Source organism: Vicugna pacos, chromosome 6 (genome assembly GCF_048564905.1).
Source record: "Vicugna pacos chromosome 6, VicPac4, whole genome shotgun sequence".
NCBI classification, from domain to species: domain Eukaryota; kingdom Metazoa; phylum Chordata; class Mammalia; order Artiodactyla; family Camelidae; genus Vicugna; species Vicugna pacos.
Window position 1 is genome coordinate 11,280,442 of NC_132992.1, and position 26,000 is coordinate 11,306,441.

At 33.9% G+C, this 26,000-nt stretch overlaps 1 protein-coding gene across 7 annotated transcripts in view; it reads left to right on the forward strand.

Annotated features, from left to right (window-relative positions):
• The window catches only part of ZNF280D (zinc finger protein 280D), a 241,826-nt gene that overhangs the window by 142,195 nt on the left and 73,631 nt on the right, over positions 1-26,000 (forward strand). For 5 of the 7 annotated variants that reach the window (XM_072962374.1, XM_072962375.1, XM_072962371.1 and 2 more), the window contains 3 exons: positions 19,412-19,558; positions 22,237-22,302; positions 22,403-22,542. In XM_072962374.1, coding sequence (XP_072818475.1) covers positions 19,412-19,558; positions 22,237-22,302; positions 22,403-22,542 — 353 coding nt within the window. Of the gene's footprint in view, positions 1-15,396; positions 15,443-19,411; positions 19,559-22,236; positions 22,303-22,402; positions 22,543-26,000 lie in introns of those variants that run through there. The other 2 variants (XM_072962373.1, XM_015245006.3) reach the window with 2 other exon arrangements.

The following is a 26,000-nucleotide window of genomic DNA, read 5'->3' on the forward strand; positions in this document are numbered from 1 at the left end:
TTATTAATTTACTCTTTGGACTGGTGTATACAAAATTTTTGAGCAGCCACTATAGTCAGTATAGTCATTTAGTTGTCTTTAAACAAAGCTGTAACTTGGTTTGCCTAGCATAGCAGTGGTCTGGGGACTTGAAGCACTTTCGAGGGTTCTACAAGGCCCTCCCTTTACCACCTACCTATTTTATGAAGCTGAATTTTCCTCATTTCAACAGAACAATATAGTGCAACAGATTGGATGAAGAAGCAGATAAAGAGAATCCAGCTGTTTTTATTAAGTTACTAATGAGATTTGCAAAAATGTAAAACCAGTACCACTCCTCTCTAAATTTTGGTTTAGAAAATAGTTATTTTTCCGTAAAAAAATATTTGTTAATATGCAATGGGTTTCTAATAGTCATTTTAAGGTAAATTAATAGATATTTCTTAAATTTCTCAGTTTGGGGTTTGTTGGGTACAGGTAAGGATTCCATCCTTAGAAATTAATTGGCCACACTATTTTTTTTTTGGCTTAGTTTGGAATTTCTTCACCCTGACAACTGCCTGAATGCCTTTCAGTTGAGGGATATTAACCAAAAGAAAGATCATTAGTCTATGAAATAATTTACTGCTTGCTTCTAGGCTCTACCCAATGTGTTCCTTATTTTGTGGGTAATTGTTCTTACCTTTGGCAAGTTTGAAAAACAAAACCTGGAGGGTTTGGGAGGGGTCTGGGATTTTAGGTAAATCCTAATCCCTATCTCCTTTGTTTACTCACTCACTCATTTTCCTTCTCCTATTCAAGTTTAAAGATGATCTGACTTCAATTGTACAGGGTTGTTGACTGCTAATAGAAAGGCCCTAATGAAACAAAATGTAACATGAAAGTGGCTTTGTTAAATTCCATGAGGAAAAATAAGTAACAGATGTCCCAACCTAATTGGATAGAAAAAGGTAAATAAGAATTGGTACTGCTTTTGCCGCTACATTGTGTCCTTTTGAGAAGTTATAACACAAGATATCTTGCTAACTTTCACTTCTTATATTGTAGTGTTTTAGAGCTTATAAAGTATATTCATAGTCACATTTCATCCTCAAAATAAACACTACTTTGAGATGGGTGGTATTACCATCATCCATCCTTTACAGATGAAGAAATTGAGTCTCAGAAAAAGTTCATTTCATTCATTGTAATACTGGGTACCAGACGCTGCATATTCACTTTGTAAGATGTGACGCCTTGGTCTTCCCTCACTTCAGCCTCAGCTTTTCTAGCTCAGGTTCACACGTTCTCTTCTTGGATTAGACAGTGCAAACCTGGTAGCACAACCACTGCGGGAAGTGTCAGCTCCTAGAGCGTTTGGCCTATTCTGTGTCTCACTGAATTCCGGAAGCTTTTAGTACTAGGGTAACCCAGCTGTGCATGTATTGGTGAAGAGTTTGGAATTAATATGAGACATAATGGAAACATTATTTTAGGAAATTGTTAATTTGGTGGTTCTGTATTGAATAGATGAAAGCAGGTAGATCTGGGTGCTAAGATACAATATAAAGTGAATCTTACAAAGTAAATGTTGCTGTAGGTGAGAGGTTCTGAAGGCCTGAACAGGAACTGATGAATTGAAAGACAAGGTTGGTTGTGGGAAATATTTTGAAGGAAGACTCTAGGACTGGGGAATTGATAAGACAATGGGCAATGAGAGGGGGACATTGAAAAAAACTGCAGAAGGATGAGTTTCATTGGTAGAAAGAAGTTTAAAAGTAGAACTAATTGTTATAAATTGGGTAAAATTGACCTAACATAAAATTCATCGTTCTAACCATTTTGAAGTGTACAGTTCAGTGGCGTTTAGTATATTCACAGTGCTGTGCAATCATCAATGCTATCTAATCCCAGAACATTTTCAGCTTCTCAAAAGGAAACCTGTTACCCATTAAGCAGTCTTTCCCTCTCTCTCCAGCCCCTGGTAACCACTGATCTGCTTTCTGCCTCTATGGATTTGCCTATTCTGGACATTTTAAATAAATGGAATCACACAATATGTGACTGACTGCTTTCACTTAGCAGTGTTTTCAAGGTTCATCCATGTTGTCACATGTGTCAGTACTTCACTTTTTAAAAATTCCAGTGTATGGATATACCACATTTTGTTTATCTATTCAACGGGTGATAAACATTTAGCATTTCCACTTTTTGACTACTATGAGTAATGCTATAGAACTAATTTTCAAGGAAAAGTTATGTTCACTTTTGGAAATTCTGGATTTGAGGTGAGTTTAAGTATCCAGGTAGCAGTTTTCAGCAGTTAAAAGATGATGGACTGAAACAGTTGAGAAGTCAGGGCTGGAGGTTAATATTTGATGATTTTATAGGCTGCTGTTGAGAACTGATAGCTTAGACTATGGAATTTATTAGATCTGTTTTTAGGGAACAGTTTGTGTAGGGCTGAGATCAAAACTTTCTGGAACCTGAGTTTACATTGTTTGAGGAGGTAGAGAATATGGAGAATCTGTAAAGAGTTAAAAAGTAGAAGATGAATAGAGAACCATCCTGTTGGCATACAGAATATTACTGAAAAGGATATCTCTAGAAACTGGGTTACAATAGATGCAAAATAAGGGAAATGAAAAAGGAAGAAAGGGTTGTTCGATTTGGTTTTTGGGTGAGTTATTGGGATCTTAAAGTGGATACCTTTAGCAGAATACTGTGTAGTATAAAATGCAGCTGCCCTGTTGTGCTCAGCTCAGTTTTGACTGCCAGAGTGGGTGACAGTAACTACAGTAAATGGTCTGCATCCTGGATTAGGATCAGCAGGAGGTTTTTTTTTTGGACAAAATGGAGATGTCCAAAGAGAGATTCCCCATACCTTGTTGTGAAGAAGGGTTCAACTTTTAGAAGCTTTTAATGACTGTGCTGATTTGGATTGACTTGTAGATTTAAGCAGTCTGCTGAAGCACAGGCTTTCTATTCATTAATATTCCATTCAATTTTTTTGTGTTAACAGATAATAAAATTTTAAGAAGTTGGTTTATCATGATGATTTGATATTTGAGACGTTTGCTTTGAATCAGTATCTGTGAAGTACATCTTGATATCTTTGGGAGTTCTGAGTTAAACCATCAAATAAAACTTCTTATTAAAATGCAATTTTTATTGTTTATTTTAAATGATCAACTATTACTTTTTCTTAAGGAATTTACTTCCTTTGAATAAACTCAAGAATTTCATCCTTAGTGTTGAGCTTCAACCTGGATACTTCATTCATTACATTGTACTTGAAAGTTTCTAGAAACTGGGTATAGTAGGTAGATTACCAAAATAGTTTATATCTAGTTCCAAAATGAACTTTCATAATGCAACATTCTCAATTAGGACAATTTTTTTCCCACAAAACAATAACAAATCCCTCTTTTCTTTTAGTCTAGGCAAAAATTTATATATACTAGATGAATATGTTTATGATATTAGGGTTTTAAGCATCCTTGGGGATCTTGAAAGTAACCATTTTCAATTGTGTAGTACTTGAACTTTTCATATTTTTCTTTGGTGATCTATCATATCTCAAGTCCATCTCATTTCCTAATATTTTAAATGCTTATTATTTTGTTCTTATATTGAGGTGAAATCTGCCTACCTATAATTTTGGCCTTGTTCCCAGAAGAAGCAAATAGTGTGTGGCTGCAATCTTTGACCTTACTTTGGGCAAGGTACTTAACCTCTAGAATTCAATTTCCACAGATACAGAGCAGGGATAATAATAGTGTTTGCCTCTTAAGAGTTTTTTGAGGATTGGATGAAATAATGTATGCATTTAATTAGTTAGCTAGTGGTAGTGATCAGTTATTATAAACAACTTGTAATTTACAGTTATTATAACTTATGGTAGTATGTAATGAATTAAGTAGTTGTGTTGACGCTCAAAGTAGGAATGAAATTCTCTAGTTTATTCAAACAAGTTAATGTTATCAGTATTGTTATTGTTACCACTTGAGCCACAAAGAACAAGTCACCCTCTTGCCTTTTTTTTTTGTGACAAACTTTAAAATATCTGTAAACAGCTTTCACTTTTACCACCACTATGCCACAGACTCATGTCTCCCAGGTTAAATATCTTAGTCCTTTGACCTAGACAAAGCTTTAATTTTAGTTCCTTGTATTGGACATCTGTTGTATTTGCTACCCAACATCCATTCACCCTTATCTTGGTAGATGTCTTGACTGTCCTTTGGGGAACCATCCCATCCTTCAGTAGTTTTCTTGTGGCTTTAAATTTTTTTTCATTTATTATTATTATTTTATTTATTTATTTTTAATTTAATTTAAGTAATTTATTTTTTTTTAGTTGGATCTCTACCTCTGGTACCAGGAGGAGCAATAATGATTGGTTTAAGGAGGGGCATATTACTTTAGACAAGTTAATCAACTCCAGTCAGAACTGGTCCTCTTATCCTTGTCCTGGTCTAGAATCTTTGATGGTGTTAAGTTGGAACTGCTATGGTCATTCACAATGTGGGAACCCTTTCTGAGGAAAGAATCAGAATAGAGGAAGTGAAGCCCAGGAATGGAGAGAGAAAATTCAGATTTACTTAGTGTTGTTTAAATTGTGCCTGCAGATAGTTCTGTAAATGAGCCAATATATTCTCTTTTGTAGAAGCCAGTTTGAGTTGGGTTTTCTTTCTCTTTTTTGAAAGTTTAAAGAATCATACCCGTTCCTGGGCATATATCCAGAAAGAACCCTACTTCAAAAGGACACCTGCACCCCAATGTTCATAGCAGCACTATTTACAATAGCCAAGACATGGAAACAGCCTAAATGTCCATCAACAGATGACTGGATAAAGAAGATATGGTATATTTATATAATGGAATACTGTTCAGCCATAAAAAATGACAGCATAATGCCATTTGCAGCAACATAGATATCTCTGGAGAATGTCATTCTAAGTGGAGTAAGCCAGAAAGAAAGAAAATAGCATATGAGATCGCTTACGTGTGGAATCTAAAAAAAAAAGGAACATAAATACAAAACAGAAACAGACTCATAAGCATAAGATACAAACTTGTGGTTGCCAAGAGGGAGGGGTGGGATGGGACAGACTGGGATTTCAAAATTTGTAGATACTGACAGGCATGTGTAGAATAGATAAAGAAGATTATACTGTATAGCATAGGGAAATATATACAAGATCTTGTGGTAGCTCACAGTGAAAAAAAAGTGACAGTGAATATACATGTTCATGTATAACTGAAAAATTGTGCTCTATACTGGAATTTGATACAACATTGTAAAATGACTATAACTCAATAATAAAAAGTTAAAAAAAAAAAGAATCATAGCCAATACATAGTATTCCAAGTGGGGATTGGTTAGGACAGAATAGAATAAAACCACCATCTCTTTGATTTTAAACTCAAATTCTATAATTAAAAAAAATTTTTTATTGAAATGTAGTTGTTTTATAATGTGCTAGTTTTTGGTGCATAGCATAGTGATTCAGTTATATATTTATATTTTTATCAGTTATATTTATATGTTATTTTTCATTATAGGTTATTGTAAGATAGTGAATACAGTTCCCTGTGCTATACAGTATGACGTTGTTTATCTATTTTATATATAGTAGTTTGTATCTGCTAATCCCAAACTCCTAATTTATCCCTCCCCAGTCTTTCCCCTTTGGTAATCTTAAGTTTGTTTTCTATCTCTGTGAGTCTGTTTCTGCTTTGTAAGTAAGTTTATTTGTATCATTTTTTAGATTCCACATAGAAGTGATGTCATATGATATTTGTCTTTCTCTGACTTACTTCATCTAGTGTGATCATCCCTAGGTCCATCCATGTTGCTGCAGATGTCATTATTTCATTCTTTTTTTGTGGCTGACTAGTGGTCCTATAAATGTAGGACTCACAACTTCTTTATCCAGTTGTCTGTTAATGATCATTTAGGTTGCTTCTGTCTCTTTGCTATTGTAAATAGTGTTATGAACATTGGGGTGCATGTATATTATTTTAAATTAGAGAATTCTCCAGATATATGCCCAGGAGTGGGATTGCTGGATCATATGATAACTCTATTTTTAGTTTTTTAAGGAATGTCCGTACTGTTTTCCATGGTGGCTATGTCAAACTACATTCCCACTAACAGTGTAGGAGGGTTCCCTTTTCTCCACACCTCTCCAGCATTTATGGTTTGTGAACTTTTTAATGATGGTCATTCTAAACGATGTGAAGTGATACCTCTTTGTAGTTTTGATTTGCATTTCTCTGATAATTAGCGATATGGAGCATTTTTTCATGTGCCTTTGACCATCTGTATGTCTTCATTAGAGAAATGTCTGTTTAGGTCTTCTGACCATTTTTTGATTGGGTTGTTTTTCTGTTACTGAATTGTATGATCTGTTTGTATATTCTGGAAATTAAGCCCTTGTCAGTTGCATGATTTGGAAGTATTTTCTCCCAGTCCATAGGTTGTCTTTTTGTTTTGTTTATGGTTTCCTTTGCTGTGCAAAAGCTTGTAAGTTTGATTAGGTCCCATTTGTTTATTTTTGCTTTTATTTCTGTTGCCTTGGGAGACTGACCTAAGAAAACAGTGCTGTGATTTATCTCAGAGAATGTTTTGCCTGTGTTCTCTTCTAGGAGATTTATGGTGTCTTGTCTTGTTTCAGTCTTTAAGCCATTTTGAGTTTATTTTTGTGTGTGGTGTGAGGATGTATTCCAACTTAATTGATTTACATGTGGCTGTCCAGCTTTCCCAACACCACTTGAGGAAGAGACTGTCTTTTCTCCATTGTATATTCTCGTCTCCTTTGCTGAAGATTAATTAACTATAGGTGTGTGGGTTTATTTGTGGGCTCTCTACTCTGTTCCATTGATTCATATATCTGTTTTTGTGTCAGTACCATACACTGTTTTGATTACTGTAGCTTTGTAGTATTGTCTGAAGTTTGGGAAGGTTATGTCTCCAGCTTTGTTCTTTTTCTTCAGTAGTGCTTTGGCAGTTCTAAGTATTTTGTGATTCTGTATAAATTTTAGGATTATTTATTCTAATTCTGTGAAAAATGTCCTGGATAATTTGATAGTGATCACATTAAATCTGTGGATTGCTTTGGGTGATATGGCCTTTTAACAATATTAATTCTTCCAATCCAAAAACATGGGATATCTTTCCATTTCTTTAGATCATCTTTAATTTCCTTTATCAGTGTTTTATAGTTCTCAGCATATAAGTCTTTCACCTCCTTGGTCATTAGTTTATTCCTAAGTATTTTATTTTATCTTTTGATGCAATTTTAAAGGAAATTTTTTTAACTTTTTTTTTCTGATATTTTATTTTTAGTGTAAAGAAATGCAACAGATTTCTGTATATTAATCTTGTATCCTGCTACCTTACTGAATTTGTCAATTCTAGTAGTTACTGTGTGGAGCCTTTAGTAGAGTTTTCTGTATATAGTATTATGTCATCTGCATATAGGGACAATTTTACCTCTTTCTATCCAATTTGGATCCCTTTTATTTCTTTTTCTTGTCTGATTGCTATGGTTAGGACTTCCAATACTATGTTGAATAAAAGTGGTGAGAGTGGGCATTCTTGTTGTATTCCAGATTTTAATGGGAATTCTTTCACCTTTCTACCATTGAGTATTAATGTGGCTGTGGGTTTGTCATAAATAGCTCTTACTATGTCAAGATATGTTCCCTCTATACCCACTTTGGTAAGAGTTTTTATCATGAATGGATGTTGAATTTTTTCAAATGCTTTTTCTGCATCTGTTGAAATGATGATGTGATTTTTGCCCTTTCTTTTGTTGATGTGTATCACCTTGATTGATTTGCATATGGTGAACCATTTTTTGTGATCCTAGGATGAATCCAATTTGATTGTAGTGTATGTATGATCTTATTTATGTATTTTTGGATTTGGTTTGCTAATATTTTTTGAGAATTTTTACATCTGTATTTATCAAATTTATTGGCCTGCTGAAGTCACGCACACCAGGACACACTATAGTCACATGTAATGATGCACCTGGATCAGTTTGTAGGAGCTATGGACTCAGCCCACATACCAGCCCCACCTCTGCATGTGCATGCCCCCAAAGCCTGCAGCAGCCGATACAGGACCTGCCCCAGCTGCAATCAGTAATCTGCTCGGATGTCCCATAGGTGCTGAGCTTACAAAGGTACTGGTGGCTTTAATCTGCCAAAGCTGCCTGGGACATGGCTCAGATTTCAGCCCTGCTTCCAAAGTCACGTGGTCCCTGGGAATGGGCTGAAGTTTCAGTCCTGTCTTTGCTTGGAGGCAACTGGCCAGTGCTTGTGAACTCCTCGAGCTTGTAGGAGCAGAGCTGCACTGGCTGTGAGCACGCTGAGAAGGAGGCTGCTATGGTGGGTTCCTGCCCTTCCCTTCACTTATATTAAAAATGGGGTGTTTTATTTCGGGCCTGGGCTCCATTGCACACACTCTCAGTTGCAGTCTGTACCACTTGCAGTGCAGCCCCTTTAGGCTGTCTCTGCACAGCCAACCCCAGTCTTCTACCCGATTCTGTCCTCTGAAGCTCGAGTTTTAGTACCCCGTCCCCCACAGACACCAAAAGACACACATCTTGATCTGGGGAGTGCAGTGAGTTGGCATGGACCTTCTGTGCTGGTCTCTTTGTGTTCTGCCTGCTGCACACCGGCTGCTTTGTTCTCCTCCAAGCTTCTGAAGCTCCCTATCTGTCTCAGTTCATCTCCCCAGTGCTAAAGGGGCTGCCCAGAGTGAGGGAACCTTTCCTCCTTCACAGTTCCCTCCCAGGAGTGCAGGTCCCATCTAATTCTCTCTCTCTCTTTTTTTTTTTTGTCTTACCTGGTGATCTTTCTTGTAGTTTTGATTGTATGAGATCTTCTGCCAGAGTTCAGTAGGTATCCTTTGAGAATTGTTCCACATGTAGATGTATTTTTGATTTATTTGTCAGAGGAGGTAAGCTCTTCTAAATTCTGTAATTTTGACACTATCACAAATCTGATCATAACAGTTTCTGCTTAAAGTCCCCTCTTTGGCTTTCCATTGCTCTTACGGATAAGGGCAAAATTCCTTAACATGGTCTCCAAGGTGCTGCAAACCCAGGGAGTTTTTTGACTCCTATCTTACCTCCCATCATACACCTTCTTGCTTCTCTTTTCTAGTCACACTAGTTTCTTTTCAATTTCTCATGTTTGCTGTGCCGTAGATGTTTTGCACATGCTATTCCTTCTGCATGGAATACTTTTCTTTCCTCTCTTGTTTGCTTAGTTAACTCCACCTCATCCTTTAAATAATCATTGCTTTTTTAGGGAAGCTACTTTGGATTATGCTAACTAGACCTAATATTTTTACTGTGTGAATGTAAAAATTCTGTGTCCATAACCTTCATAGCACTTAACATGGACACTTTAATCTGTTTATGTGACTGTTTGTCCCTGTCTCTAGACTGTAAGCTTTATGAGTGCAAGACCTGTGTCTTAATTTTTGACCATCATTGTATTCCTGTCTGTCATAGTGTCTGGTACATAGTACATGTTTAATAAACATACTTTTTAAATGCTTGATCCTCTGATTTATTGGCTCTCTGGTAACTCAAACTGATCAGTAGTACATCTTCAATTTATATTTTTTGTAAAATCTTCTTTTTAAGCAAATACAAAACTAATTTTTTGCTAGATTTTACCATTCATTTTAGTTTGTTGAGATCTTTTAAGAGCCTCATTTATTAGTTAACATGTTATACTATTTACTCATCTATAGATTTAATCTATACACAATATGGTCTTTATCTGAATTATTGCTATGGATATTGCCGTAGGACATTTAAGACATACTAGGGCATTGGAATGCCCTTCTTATCCCTGAACCATAACCCTATCTGTATCTTCAATCACTATTATTGTCCATTGCATCACATGCCAAACTCTAATGAGTGTGATTGAGGGTAGGGCAGGAAAGGGAATAAAGACTCATACTTTTTACTCTATATACTTTTTGTATCTTTGGTTCATTTTTAATGAGCATTTTTACTTTTAAAAACACTAATGTAATCATCTTTCCTTTAATGATTAATGGATATGTTTCTTCCGTGATGGGGCATTTTCAAATCCTCCAGCTAGATGTGATTGTTTTTTTTCAAACTAACCTAAAGATTCTCAGCCTTTTTTGTTCATAGACCCTTATAACAATTTGATGCACCCAGAAAATGTACAAGTGTGCACAAAATTTTGCAAAATTCTTATTTCTGTGGTTCCCCCAGCACCTTATCAAGAACTTATACCATAGCACTTTCAGTTTTTATTATTATAGCTACCATGCCCCGTTTTGTGTGATGTTTATTTATTTATCATAATCCCCTCACCAGATAGTTTCTTGAGGTAGAGGCTTTTTTCATATCCTGTGCAGCAATGAGGATTATGCCTTTGCATTAGATAGAAAATGATTAAGTGTATCATTTTAGAGTCTTGACTGTTTGTATTACAAAGTATTTTTATTGTCTTTAGAATATCTGATTGAGCTCACTAACTTAGAGAATTGTTTTGGCTTTTGTAATGGAGGTAAAAAATCCCTGTTCCTTTATCCTCTTAGGTAAAGTACCTGAGCCATGCAAATTAAACTGATTAACAGGAGAAAAGGTGTACAGATTTTTATTTGATGTCATTATTTTAATTTTTACGTTAATGGAGGTCTTCATTTAAAAAAATGAAGAATCGAAGAGGTGGTTAGTCATGGGAATTTATATACCATTTTTTAAAAGTGTGTTAAATTTGTGGAGAAGTGACAGGTCAAAAGAAAAGGGGCTTGGGCTTCTAGAAGTGATAAATTGAGGGAAGGTAAATATATGGGGGAAACTAATGGAAGATAATGGCTCTTTTAGTAAGGTTTGTGCAGATCCATCTTGATCTTGATACCAACTTTCTGTCTCCAGTGATAATGGTGGTTTTTCCTTCTCCTGGAAGCGAAAGGAGAGGGGAAGGGGAAGCCCTTCACAATGGGGAAATGTGTGCCCTGATTTTAGACAGATTTGGGGAGAGGAAAGAGATCTTTTTGGGTTTTCTGCTTAATTGCCTTCAACTCAAAGTATGCCAAAGTGACATATTTTGGTCCCCTGTAAGATTTAAGGAATCCATCTGGATTTCTCCTAATTTCAGAGAATTGAAGAGGTAATTCTTTGATTACCCACATTCAGAGAATGAAGTTTTTTTCTATAATTTCGAAGGTGGACAGGAGAAGCTGGCCTAATTGCTCTTTGAGCTGTATTCTTAGAAATTGCTAGGGTAGCCTTCTTCAGAACCTGAATTTTCCCTGTCCTTGTTCTGATTGCATTTGTAGACTGCTTCATTCAAGGCTGAATTCTAACCCTTGCTCTTCTCTGTTGGCCTGTTCACTGTTAAGATTCCTGAATGTATAATCTTTTTTCAAAGTGACATTTGAAATTTTTGGTTTATTAAAAAAAATAAAACTATGTTTATATTTTTCTTTTTTTAAGTCCTTTTCTCCTTTTCTTGGACTGGGTGACCATTTTCAGAAGGCAGTATTCTACTGCAAAAAAATTAAACTCTTTTAGAAATTGAATGAGAGTTAATGAAATATCTTCTAGAGTTTCTGTAATCTTCCAGTATTTTGTCTGCATTACTTTAGCAGTTAGTGATCAGATGTTTTCAATTGTACGTTTTGTGTGGTTGAAATATGCCCTTTTCAAGAATAAGTCTGTGGTTTTTCACAGTAACAACTGGATTGATTCTAAAGAAGATAGATACTTAGTTTTCTAACAATAAAACAAAAGACACAAAAGGAGGAAATACTGAGTCGAAATTTCGTCTACTTACTATCTAAAATTTCATATTTAAATACCTGAGTTTTATGAAATCAAATTTTTGTGTCTCTCTTTCAGTCATATATGGGTTTATTGCTTATGATTAAGGTTTCTGCTTGTGTGATTTGTCTTAAAATGCCAAAGCAGACACAGTAGTTCTCTGCTTTTATAATCCTGTTACAGTTAATTTCCATGATGGAATCAATAGGTGATGGCTACTAAGGTGATAAAAAACTGGAGTTTTAAACATGACTCTTCTTCCTCAAAAGAATGTGTATGTTTTTAAGATAATGAGCATTAAATTAATAGTATTTTTTTTTTAGTATCTGTTTGTGATAGTTGGAAATTCTTACAAGATCATAAAACCAGAATTGGAAATATTAGATTGTTACTCATAGTTAAGCATCCACTTTGAATCCTTAAAGCTCCATTCACTTGGGATTAGAATTTTAAAATTGTAGACCTCTATTTCAGTATGCTATTTACTGACAGAGACTAAAGATTTATTTATAAAATGAAATAGAATATAAACCAAAGCTTTAAAGTGAGTGGAATGATTTGAATATCTATTTCTTGGGAAATTTGTGAGAAGAGAAAAGTGACAGATCAAACTTTTTTGAACGATGTTCCAATGACCCTGTGTCATCGAATCATTCCATTGAAAAACACTTCTAAGTACTTAAGCAAAATAGTTAAAAATATGTTTCTTACAGCTAGCATGTTAAACTTAGACTAAATTTATGTTAGTTGAACTTTAATTTTATATGCTGTACTTATTTTGAATATACATTTTCACTATTTGAAATGATTATATTTTTCCTTTGCAGTTTCCCTTTTATGTTAAGTTAATCATAGCCAGTTTTGGTGTTGCCAACTTCTTGGTTAGTAACACAACTCCCAATTAAAACATTATTTTTATGATGAGAAAAAAACAAAGATTAACTTTATTATGTGATTTCTTGGATTATTTTCTTTGAATAACTCTCACTTTTGGAGTCTGGTTAGGTGGAGAACTTAACCATTTACCATATTCCTCCCATTTGCCTTTGCATTCTACTTACCATATAAATGAAGAGCTGAATTAAACCTTAGAAATCATTCAATTGAACTAAGAGCTGAGACCCAGAATTGTAAGATGACTTGACTGAAAGTTGTAGCAGTGCTAGGGCTATGATTTGGTTCTTCTGGCTTCTAGCCTCTTCTTATGTGTAGACCCTACAGTTGTGGTTTGTGGAATTGCTTAATTTTTCCCTTAGTAGAGAGTAAGTAGGAGTAAATGCGTTACCTTTATTATTTATCACAGTGACATTGCATTAGGTGATATCTATCAATAGATAAAAGTAAAATTTTCAAATAACATTTTAGACCCACATTTTCATTGGCTTAAAAAATTTTGTAGAACAAAATCCTTAAGATATAGTTTAATTTTAGATATATAAAAGCTGAAACAAAAATTGTAAAGTAGTAATTATAATTATTTACGTGAGCAGTCTCCAAAAGTGAATGAATTATAATCTAAAAAGTCTTTGTAACTCAGTTACTTGGAATTCATTATTTTCTCCATAGAAACAAGTATATTAAACATGGGCATGAAATTTCTACCTAAGTCAGTAGCTGAAGTGTAGAGTATTCTTTTCTGGCTATTTTGGAGCGAACTCTGAGCTGCAGAAGCAGGAAACCTTTTGGAGTTTTGAGATCCGCACTGCATATCTTTGCTGGATATTTCACTTCAATAGCAGCTGATTTTATCCTCCAGAATTCCATGCCTTACCACCAAAATTCTGAAGTGGTGACTTGAGAGCTTTTTATCATGACAGTTTTGGCATGCTCCAGTGGTTGAGATGCCAAAGAAATCCATGAAAGTGTGTTTGTTTATTAACCAAAATGAAATTTGGCAATGACTTCTTAGACCAGCATTGTCCAACAGAAATGTTCTTTAGCTGCACTGTCCAATGCAGTAGGCACCAGCCACTTGTGGCTCTGAACATTTACAATGTGGTTAGTGAAACTGAGGAACTGAATTTAAAATTTTATTTGATTTTAATTAAACTTAAATAGTCACATGTAGTTGGTGGCTACTGTGTTACACAGTGCAGCTTTTGGCTGTAATTATAGTTCTAATTGCCAGCTTTTCCATTTGTTTGCTGGTGTATCAATTGAGGTTCCTAAGTAACTACTATGGTCCTCAGCTTTTTGAAGTAGGTTATCTTAAAGTCATCTCTGTAGTCATAGGCGGTGGATATGCTGTTCATGCAGACAGGTCATTTATTAATTGAATATGTGTAAACTGAATACTAATTTTAGAGTTTTGATAAATGATATCTACATGGTCACTTAACAAAAATATTATATATGAGTCTCATAGGCTGTGTAATTGAGATTCTTAAACAGTATTCTGTATCATGGTACTAGTAGGTCCTTAATGCTGAGCAAGAATTGTCATGTATTTATCACTTGACAGAACATACCACTGATGTTAGTTTAAGGATAGGCTACAACTATTCAAATAATTGAGTTAAAGAGGTTTAAATAATCAGACCTCAGAAGTTGCTGAATTTAGTTATATACAGTATTCAGTAGAGTCTCTTTTAATAGTACTTTAAACATTTATAGCAATAACTTTTGAAATTAAGATAATAATTTTTTCCTGTGGACTAATTCAGTCCAAATAATTTGAAAATTAAAAAGCCGGAAAACTTGCTTTTTCAGCCTGATAATAAACAGGAATGTGAAGGTTGAATTAGCTGTGTATCTCAATATTTTAGGTTTCTGTCATCTAATTTTTTTATTTTTATTTTTTGCTTTATAACAAACAGTTCTTTAAAAATTTGTATATTAAAAAATTACACTATTGTATGTGTGTATAAATCCAGAAACTTTGTTGTTTTAAATACGGAAATTCAAGTTTTTTATGATGTTAATTCTAGCAGCATTTGTTTTGGATTATAGTCATACTGGATTGTAAATTTTTGAAGACAAGTATTATGACTTAATTTTTTCCCTAGAACTTAGCACGCTACCTTACATATGGAAAGCAATGAGTATGATTAATTTGAGTAGTTATTTTTGAATGAATTAATCTATGATGAAATACTGTTTTTTTCTTTTTAAGTTCTACGTTTTTAAGTTTTTTCTCAAGTTTCTTTTAAGTTCAATTATTTTTTTAACGTTCATTGAATAAAAAAAACCTAGAAAAATATAAACTAAAATTTATTTAGAATTATATTTTCTTATAGAAATAATTATGTCTGAAATGTGAAGAATAGTTATAGATTAATGTCACTTAGCATTAGAAAATTCATATTTACTAAAATAGTACGTTGTGAGGTGATTATTGATTTTTACAAAAGGATGCTTTTAAAAATTGATTTGTAACTTTGTAATTCAGACTTCTTCAGGTAGTAAGAACTTAATCAAATCACCATTTTACTTAGTAAATTAGAGTTTATCCAGGAATGAACCAATTTTGTAGAGTAAGTCATATGTTATCTGCCAAACATACCAAACTTAAAAATTGAGCTTTTTTGTAGGAAAAAAATTAAGTATGTGTACATTTAATTTAATGAAATCCACTATAATACCAGGTATCTTTATTTTATAGTAAGGAAAACTGAGATATAACTTGCTGCCTCGTCTGGAGATACATGGTGAGTTTGGAGGTCAAAATTAGATCTAAGAATCTCTGAATCCCAAGTTTCACGTTTCAATATTTGGCTTTACTTAAAGTGACTTATAAAATTGACTGATATCATGTGTCAGTACTTAGATAACAAAGTACAGAAAGCCAACTCTTCAACTTGGTGGGGGACAACACTTTTCAGCCAGAATGTAAGTGTTGCTGCCACGATTGATAGTACTATATGTGGTTTTTGTCCTCATAACTTTGCTTTAGGAGAAGGGATGAGACATAGGCACGTTTCCTTAAAGACAAAAACACTTAAAATTGTTAAAGTTACAACTGCTCCCATAAAAAGAAATAATGTAAATTAGAAAATGAGTAAAGTAGAAATGAAAATTTTCTCCCTGTGCCCAGTGATAGCTACTGTTACCAGTTTGGTATGTATAATCACATGTTTCTTTTATGCATAGACAAAAACTATTTCTAAGAAAAATTGTAAAGCTATTATGTATCTTTAAACATTTTTTCTCAACGGTGTGTCCTAGATGTATTAACAGTGGCAGTGCCCTGTAAGAAGAGTGAGAAAGACTTTTGTCTTCTGTGTGAGTTTGCTAGGGCTGCCATGACAAAGTATCATAGACTAGATGGCTTAAACAACAGATACTTATTTTCTCACAATTCTGAAGGCTAGGAATCTAAGATCAAGGTGTTGAAAGGGTTAGTTCCTTTCAAGGGCCATGAAGGAAGGATATGTTGATGGCCTCTGTCCTTGGCTTATAGACAGTCATCTGCTTCCTGTGTCTTCAGATGATCTTACCCCCATACCTGTATCTGTGTCCTGATCTCTTTTTTTAAGGACACCAGTTATAGTAGATTAGCTGCCCACCCTTGTAACCTCATTTTAGCTTAATTACCCCTTTAAATACTCTGCCTCCAAATATAGTCACATTATATGAGGTATTGAAGGTGAGGGCTTCAATATATGAATTTTGGAGACACACAGTTCAGCTCTTAACATGTACCAACTGGAAATAAATGATACCCTTATTATTAGTGTACAGTGAATTTCCCTTATCTTTTAAAATTAGGCATGGCCTGATTTTGCCTGGTTTCCTAGTCCATAGATTATTGTATACTATATCCCTACTGCTTATCTAATGCAAAGAGAGAAATACACTCTTAAGGAGCTCAGTTTGGCCTTGAACATATAATATTATTTTCAATCATTTGACTTGAAGCACTCTATATAATTAGTGAAACAGTATAGTTTAGAAAAGATGGGGCTGCTTCATAGCGTTCATGACATTTGGGAAAATGAGAAGGCCTTTTTTTTTTTTTTTTTTTTTTTTTGGTTGGTGGAATACTAAATGTTTAAATAATGTTAGGCCAGGAAATGATTTGTAACATACATTGATAGAAGGGAAATTTTTTTTTAATTTATAAAAGAGTGGCGCCTGCTTTAAGAAGATGTTTCCTTTGTATGCCATCCCCAAAGCACTGTTTCAATTAGTACTATCTTATAAGACCACAGTAGAACTTTGTCTTAATTTTGGGTCAGTAGTAGAAGTGGTATTACTTTGGTATAATAAAAAATGACCTTTAGAAATGACTACAATTAAATGATAAATTAAAGATATTATTGTCTAAACCAGACCCTGGAGGTTTTTTTCTTTCTTCCCCTGTATCATTCATATATGTATATATATTATTTTCTTTTTTGTATATCTGGTTAAGCACCACTTGTATCCATCTCCGTTGCTCTTACTTTTGCTTATACCTTCAGTACTATTTCTGTTTTTCCCCTTATCCCCTCTTCTTCCTCTTTCTTTTTCTTCTCCATCTCAGCTAAAAGCAATATATACACACAGTTTAAAAATTCATACAGCCTAAAAAGGCTTTAAATGGTTTCCACAGTTTCTTGATGAGTGCTTATGTGCATATGTATGTATGCTTCCTCCTGCATAATCAGTTTTAACCATTTTGTAGTAATGTTCTCTCATGAGGATTTTTGCTTTCTTACAGCTACCCCTTCTTTCCCTCCAAGTATTTCCAATATAATTACCTAATTTTTGGTTAAATCTGTATTAGGTATTTTCATTATGATGACCATAGTAAATACTGTTCACTGATGAGCGTGGTAATATGCTATTAATACGCTGTTCTACATAGAATAGCATATGAGAGGATAGGTTTCCTTTTACTTTTTTTCTTTCTTTCTTTTGTTTTTTCCAGCAATTAATACTTTTCATGTTTTTTTATTAAAATCTATAGCCAGGTCTTCTCACACTTTCAGGAGCCTCTCAGTTCAGTTTCCTACACAGTAAAACTTAAGTAGTCTTAAAGTTAATATTCTAATCATCTTTGGTCTTCTAGAGGTATTCCTCCTAAAGGTGCTGTTCTCTTGACTAGCCTGGACTGGTTGTTCTCTAGGCCTACTGAACCTTTGTTGTATTGTGTTGAATGCCATGTTTTGTACATCCTGTATCTTCTTCTTTCTTAATTGAATCTCAGGTTTTGTGGATTCCCTAGTAGCGTCCTGAGAAAGGGTACCTGGGAAGTAAATCTTGTGTCATGTTGCTGGTCCTTACTCTCACACTTGATGAAAAGTTTGCCTGGGTGTATAGAATTCTAAATTGAGGAATTGCTAAGAATTTTTAAAGTATTATTTTACTGTCTTCTAGCTTCTGTTCTAATTACTCTTGATCTTATATGACCTGTTTCCTGTCTCCTGCACCTCACCCGCCCCCTCTGCAGATCTGAGGATGTTTTCTTTATCTTTTTTGTTCTGAAATTTGGTAATGATATGTCTTGGTGTAACTTTTCTCTTGATTGTTGTGTTAAGTACTAATGGGGCCTTTCAACCCAGAGATTTTCATCTTCTGATCTAGAAAATTTTCATGCATTATTTTTTTCTAACCTACCCTCCTGCTTTTTCTCAATCATCTTTTTTCAAATTTTATTAGGTAAGTGTTATACCTTTGAAATTGATTTTCTAACAACCTAGTGTCATCTTCTCTATTTAGTTTATGTATACATATGTGTGTTTGTGTGTGTGAGTGTGTGCATATATATATATTCTTTATTTATTAAATTCTGATTTTTTTGTAACTGAAATAAATTTTGGCTATCATATTTTAATTCTATTTTTTGTTTTCTGAGCATTACTTTTTGTAACATTGCTTTTTGTCTCATATCTCTAAAATGCTAATTATATTTCCTCTAGTATTTGCCTTGCTTTTTTGCAATCTCTCTTTTCCTTAGGATTCTTTATTTTGTTGATTTTGGTCTGAAGGACAGGAGGTTTTTCTAAAATTTTTGATGTTTATTAGTTGTCTATTTGTATTGAAGACTGAGGCACTAAAATGCTTCCCAGGAGCTCTGTGCTTGGTCAGAACTTCTAGGATGGTGATATTTACTGTATGTTCTTTGGCCTGTTTCCTCAGGCGAGAAATGTCTTAATTTTACCTGAATGGAAAAAGCCTGACTTTGTTCTTCTATCTTAGTCTAGCACCTCATCCCTGCTTTGCTCTGTATTGGCATTCCTGAGTTTGGTTCAGTTTTTCTAGTATATCTCCTATGTGTTACCTCTTATTCTTAGTTTATCTCCCTTTTATTAATACATTTTTTTCAGATAATGTCTAGATGTAGGGGTTTTTTGTAGAAGTAATCATACTTCAGGCATGTGACTGAAACTCACTTTGTTCCCAAATTTTCTGTCCACTGGGGAAAAAAAAGTACTGTCAAGCATTATTTATCTGTCTGTCTGTCTGTCTGTCTGTCTCTCTTTCATCTCTTTATCTGAATTTTAGTAGGTTATATCTTACAGAATGAGCTCTGGGTTTCTCTCTGTTGCTACCATGTACCAATTATGAATATCAATTCAGAAACTGCTATTAGGATTATTAAAGTATATCTTAAATGTCATACTATGTATTGCAAAAATTTATTTATTTTTCTTTTTGAAAATAAGGTTTGCTTCTTTCCTTTTGAAAATTAGATAATTCAAAAATGGCAGAACTCTTTATGGAATGCGAAGAGGAAGAGTTGGAACCATGGCAGAAGAAAGTGAAAGAGGTTGATGATGATGATGACGATGAACCAATCTTTGTTGGAGAGATAACAAGTTCAAAACCAGCAATTTCAAGTAAGCATTTACTTTTAGTGAAGCCCAGTGTTGTAAGATACTGTTTCCAATGGACAAACATGTGAGCTGTCTTACAGGTATTTAAGTCCCTATTTATCTGTAAAGAGTTGGGAATGAAAGATTGAGTGGGGGTCAGTACGAAATTCAGAATCAGGGTTTTGACTGCAAACTTGAGGAAGGAGGTAAGACATTAAAATATCAGATGTAAGAAAAAGAAATGGACTAAGATTAACTGGTGACTTTTCGTATTAAGGATCGTTAAGTTTTAGTGGAGCCAAGTAACCTATTTATCTGCTTGGTTTTTTTTTTTATTTTTCTTCCACTTAAACTCAGAAACAGAAGAGTTTAGAATACTTTGCTTAAAATGTCAGAATTCACTAAATAAGTCTGGGTTAGTCTTAGACAGGGGTTCTCACATCCAAGCAACCGCCTTATTGCAGTGTCATCTCTACATACCTACAAGATGTATAAGCAGTGAAAGATTGCACAGTCTCTCTGGCCTTTGTGCTAACGGGAACTGCAGTTTCTGGCCACGTCCATCTTCCAGCAACTCTCATTCATATTCATGAAGGAGAAAGACACTGTCTGCAGCCACTGTATTTGGATGGTGTAGCAGTTAGTTAACACTTAAATCCTTCTGGTTTTCTAGCAGAATACCTCAGTACCTTTGTGAATGATTAAATTTCAGTTAGAGTAATTGCATTTGACATTGTTATAATGTTAAAGACCAATGACACTTGATAAAATGCCTGTTCAAAAATGTATAGAAGTGAAGAGAAATAATGTACACATTTCAGGGGAGAAAGAGAAAACAGATCTCTTTCCACTGCATTTATGTTGTTTTGATTGCCTGTTTAAGTCAGAAGAATTTACTGAAGAATGTAACCAGCATACTAGTGTTTTCTTACCAAGGCATTGAGTGCTTAAAAGTGTAAGAGACCACTTTTAAATTTTCTGAAAGCCTGGTTCTTTCTTCTGTTGCCTCTTTTAGAATGGCACTTCTATTCAGTTTTATCAGAGGGATAATAATTTAACCAATTCTCAATACCATTTTCCATGGTAGATTGATAATTTCTCATAGTGGTTCTAAGTGGAGTGGCACTTCAATTATAAATTGAATGAGGCATGATGGCATGCTGGTTGACGATTGTGGAACATAACTATATATTCTCTTCATTACTATTTCTAGTCATTGTGATTATTTTATACTGGAGTAACACCATACTGTGAAGTTGTTACTCAAGTTCTCTTATTGAAAACATCAAAATTAAGATTCAGATTGCATTTATACTTATTGTAGATGACTATTAACAGTATTCAACTAGAAGAGTGTATTTTTTTTTAAATTTTTTTAATTGAATTATAGTCAGTTTACAATGTTATGTCAATTTCCAGTGTAGAGCACAATTTTTCAGTTATATATAAAGCAGAACAATGTATATTAGTTTTAAAATAATTCTGTCTAAAGGAGATTTACCCTAGTAGAATTAATTTTCTATACTGTTAAAATGCAGAATTTAAATTTATTGTTATTTGTGTATAAGCCATAAAATATTTTAACATATGGAGTACGAGTTAAATGTTTATATATAATTGCTAGAAAGAAAGGTAAAAATTTTTGTTTTGTAGAACACAACCACCAAACAATACTTTAGCATTACTTCCTTGATGGTTTGAGTAAATACTTAATCTTGAATTTTGAAATGAAAATGGTGTTGAATTATTTGAGCAGATTTTTCTTCTTTAAGACATCTGTAGTTAGGTATAGTGCCCTGTATTGCAATTATCAGAAACCAATCCTACTTTTGTGTGGCCCTTTACTTTATAGAATTATTTTATGGGAGCTGGTTCCTTTCTACTATGAGAGAAAAGAAGGAAATTTATATGATATCTCATGTTTGTGCTTTTACCTTTTTCTAACCAACAATTTTAGCCAAGTCCTCACTTTTCTGAATTTTACTTTGATACTTAACAGCCTGTAAATTACTGAGTTCACATGCGTGCATTCAGTTAGGAACCTTAAACTGACCCTGAAAGTCATCGTAGGTTCTGATTGACTTTTAGTGTAGTGGTAGACTTGAAACCCCTTAAGTTATTAGGTAGTCTGGTAAACTGAAGGTTCATTTTAGTCTACAGTCTCTGATAGTTTCCCTTTCAGGACTCAAGTAATGGTGCAGATAATCCAATGAGTTCCCTCATAATGATGCTTCAGGGCTTTTAGGGGTGTGACTAGGACATGAAAGTTGGACAAGGCTTTGATTTTGAGTAATAGGAACCTGAGTATATATATAGTCCTTTCATCCTTCAAAGATATATACTTTAATTATAGTTGTATATGAGTTTGTATTTGGAAAATTTTTGCTGATTATGTGGACTGTTTCTTTGCTATGCAGAAGATTTGTCTTAGTACTTACGTTGATCAGTCTTTTACTTAGGGCTTTAGATTTTGATTACAGTTAGGAAGATTGACTGTTCTTATTCTATGAAACAGTTAAGATGGGTAATCATATTTCTTTAGTACATAAAGATTTATATATTTAAAATTAACTGTATTCTTAAATCAGCGTTAACTTGTATACGCCGTCCAGAAATCTGTTTGTTTTCAATTTATGATTTCTTTATCTTAATATGTATTTCATTCAAACAATGAATTTTAAAATAAATGTAATTTTTTATAGATATTTTGAATAGAGTAAACCCCAGCTCATATTCAAGGGGAATCAAGAATGGTGCACTCAGCCGAGGTACAGTATTATTTTACTGTTTTAGTTTTAATGTGAAGTATTTTGACACCATTGATTATATAGAAAAATATTCAATGTATTGTGTAATTTTAAAATACAGGTATTACTGCTGCATTCAAGCCTACAAGTCAACACTACACGAACCCAACATCAAATCCAGTGGCTGCCTCGCCAGTAAACTTTCATCCTGAATCTAGATCTTCAGATAGTTCTGTTATTGTTCAGCCTTTGTCTAAACCTGTAAGTGTTTCTGAAACTACACAGTCAGCTTAGGGATACATTGGATATTATTTATCAATATCAACAATGCCCAGTGAAATTCTGGACTACTATGAATAGTCACCCAATAGAATCAATCAGTATCAGAAAATGTCACCATCTTTATGATAGCTCACCCAGTACCCACATAATAATTGCAAGAACAAATTACCCAGCCTGTTCCTAAGTCAGGTAATATGCTCAAACTAAATAGGTACAATATTGAAAACTGTGCTATCAAAACACGAATAAAAGTATAACCAATATAATCAGTAATGAATAAGGGCAAACTATTTCAGATTGTAAACTGGGCCAAGTTCTTAATTGGGAAAGTTATTGAGAGGCTACCATAGCTTTTTATTCTGAAAACATACCTTCATAGTTTAGTTAATTCAAAAACTCTTAACAAAAAGTAATAGTTAATATTTATTGAGCTGTCAATATGTATAAGGCTTTGTGCTAAATACTATACATAAATTAATCTCAATTTTTAAATGAAGTAGGCACTATTATTTATCTATGTTTTATAGTTGAGGAAACTGAGGCTCACATGGGTTAAATCATTCACTGAAGGTCACATAGCTGGAAATGGATGCATCTGGGATTTTGATCCAGACCAGCCCATAGTTTACATGTGTTTGTATTCATACATGGATGTGTGTTGTGTGTAAATGTATACTTTTTTAAAAAATGGGAGCATTGCCTTAGTGCAACAACACTTGTTCAAAGTGTAGTCTCTAGTTCCCCTGAGGTTTCCCTGAGACTCCTTCATGGGTTTGGGATCAACCCATGATCCCATTGTTATAACAACACAAAGACACTATTTACGTTTTTCACTGTGTTGACATTTGCAACGATGATACAAAAGCAGTGGTGGGTAAATTGCTGGTGCCTTAGTATGAATAAAGACAGTGGTAGCAAGCTGTACTAGTAATTTTGATAGTTGTCACCACCATGCACTCACAATAAAAATTATTCCAGTCATTCTCAATTCCCTTGATGAAGTATTAAAACGTCATTAGTTTTGTTAACTCTCTACCCTTGAGTATGTGTCTTTCAAGATATTTTGTGTGATGAAATGGGTAGTGTACATAAAGCACTTCTGTGCCTGAGCTATAATGATTATCTTGAGGAAAAGTGATTGAACCATGAGCTAAACTACCCACTTTTAAAAAGTGGACCATTTTTACTTGAAAGAATGACTAACAAGCTATGGTGTTTGTTTATTTCTGGGTATTGATATTATTAATTTAGTAGTTTAAAACCACACAGTTATTATCTCAGTTTTTGTGAGTTGGAATCAGATCATAGCTTAGCTAAATCCCCTGCTTCAGGCTCTCTGGAGACTACATTGAAGGTATGCGCTCTGAACTTGCAGCCTCATCTGAAGCTCAGCTGAGGAAGTATCTGCTTCCAAGTTCTCATGGTTATTGGCAGCATTCAGATCCTTAAGGGCTGTCAGATTGAGAGTTTCAGTATATTACTGGCTTTTGACTGGTTCCTTGCCAGGTGGGTCTTCCCAACATAGATGGTTTCTTGCTTCCTGAAAGCCTATAAGGGAGAAAGAATCCTTAGCAATCCTGCTAAGGCATTACAACCTTATGTAATGTAATCACATACAAAAAAAAAATCAGGAAGTCCTGTCACTTTCGCTCTATTTTGTTGGTTAGAAGCAAGTCACATGTCTTGCCCACACTCTAAGGGAGGGAATCCCAGGGAGTGGGGATCATGGAGGCTACTTTAGAATCTGTCTGCCACACACACTGAGTTCTTCAGTCTTGGTTATTTGGCAGACATTTTCTCAAAATTGAACAAAGTGTACCTGTCACTTAAAGAAAAACAACTGATAGTATTTCTTGCCAATGATGAAATTTGAGCTATAAAGCAAAAATTAGAATTTTGAACGACTTGTATCTGCCATCATGATCTTGACAGCTTCCCAATACATAAAGACTTTTCTGATTGTGATGGTATTAATAAATATGATTTTTTGTTATTGTATAATGAACTCTGTCAACATTTGGAAGATCTGAATAATTTAGAGAAACCAATATTTTTAAATAACCAATGTATGATGTTATAAAATGCTTGGATAAAAGATTCATTCATAGTGGAAGATAGACCATTAGATTTTAATGTAACAAAGTTCAGGAAGTTCACAGTAAGAACTCAGATTCCACATTGCACCAGACCTTTAAGAAAATATTATTGAGTTTTGGTGTAGTATCAAACAAATATATCCACATTTATCCTAAATTGCTATTATAATACTCTCTTTTTCAACTGTTAATCTTTCTGAAGGCAGATTGTCTTTATATTCTTTATCCAAAACAACATTCTAAAAGAATGAAAGCAGAAACAGATAGGAGAGTACATTAAAGAGATTTGCAGAAATGTATAACAGTGCCACTATTTTCACTAATTTTTTGTGTTGGCTAGTCATTTTTTATAAAAATGTTATGGTAATTTGTAATGGGCTTATTATTGTTATTTTAAATGAAAATAAACAAATATTTTAAAAAATTCTGTTTTAATCTGTAATATGGAAAATATCGATAGATGTAACCTACTTAAATAAAAACTCTTTTGGGTTCTCAGTAATTTTTAAATGTTTAAGGGGTCCTGAATCCAAGGAGTTAAAAAAAAGTTACCCAAAATGGAAAGATTCTTTGCTACTAGTTGGAATTGAATTAACTCAATGGTTTTTTTCATGCTGATAACTTAAGCTGTTTGGCATTGGAATTACAGAAATACTAAATTTTCCTTCAAATGTTTGTTCTTTTTATAGTGAGTGAAACAACTACCAAATCACTTGTAAATTTTCTTGCAAATATTCAAGTTCAAAACCAGAATTGAATCTAAATAATCTAAATATTTTTAGTATGAATAATCCATTTTTCATTATTTCATATCATGTTACTATAAGGTAATTTACATATATGTTAGCACTAAAAATTGATATTTTGAGGAGATATCTTTCATAGAAAAGGAAAATCTATGGTTCAATAAACTCAACTCCCACCTACACTTTGAAGATGTATGTATCATAAAAAATAGAAATGTCTTTGGGCAAACAGCTTCCCTTTACCACCCCCCAGATCTTTTCAGTGGCTTTAGTACTCTGAAATAATCATTTGTATTGATATGAGCCCTAGACTAGTAGTTTAAAAAACTTATATTGAAGCAAGAGACTTGAATGTTGATTCTTCCTTGTTCTTAACTTAAGCATTATCAAAACCTCTCTGACCCTCCTTTTCTTCTTTCTAAAATGAGAGAGAATTTTACCCAGAACACTGACTTTTAATCTTGGATCCTAAGGTTCCACAGGTCATTTCTCGTGTTTCGAAAGATAGCAGGCTACCCAAAATGTAAAGATTATTTGTTATTGGAGTCAAGTGAACTTGGTGGTTTTCTCAAGCTTATTGTAAGCTGTTTGGCAT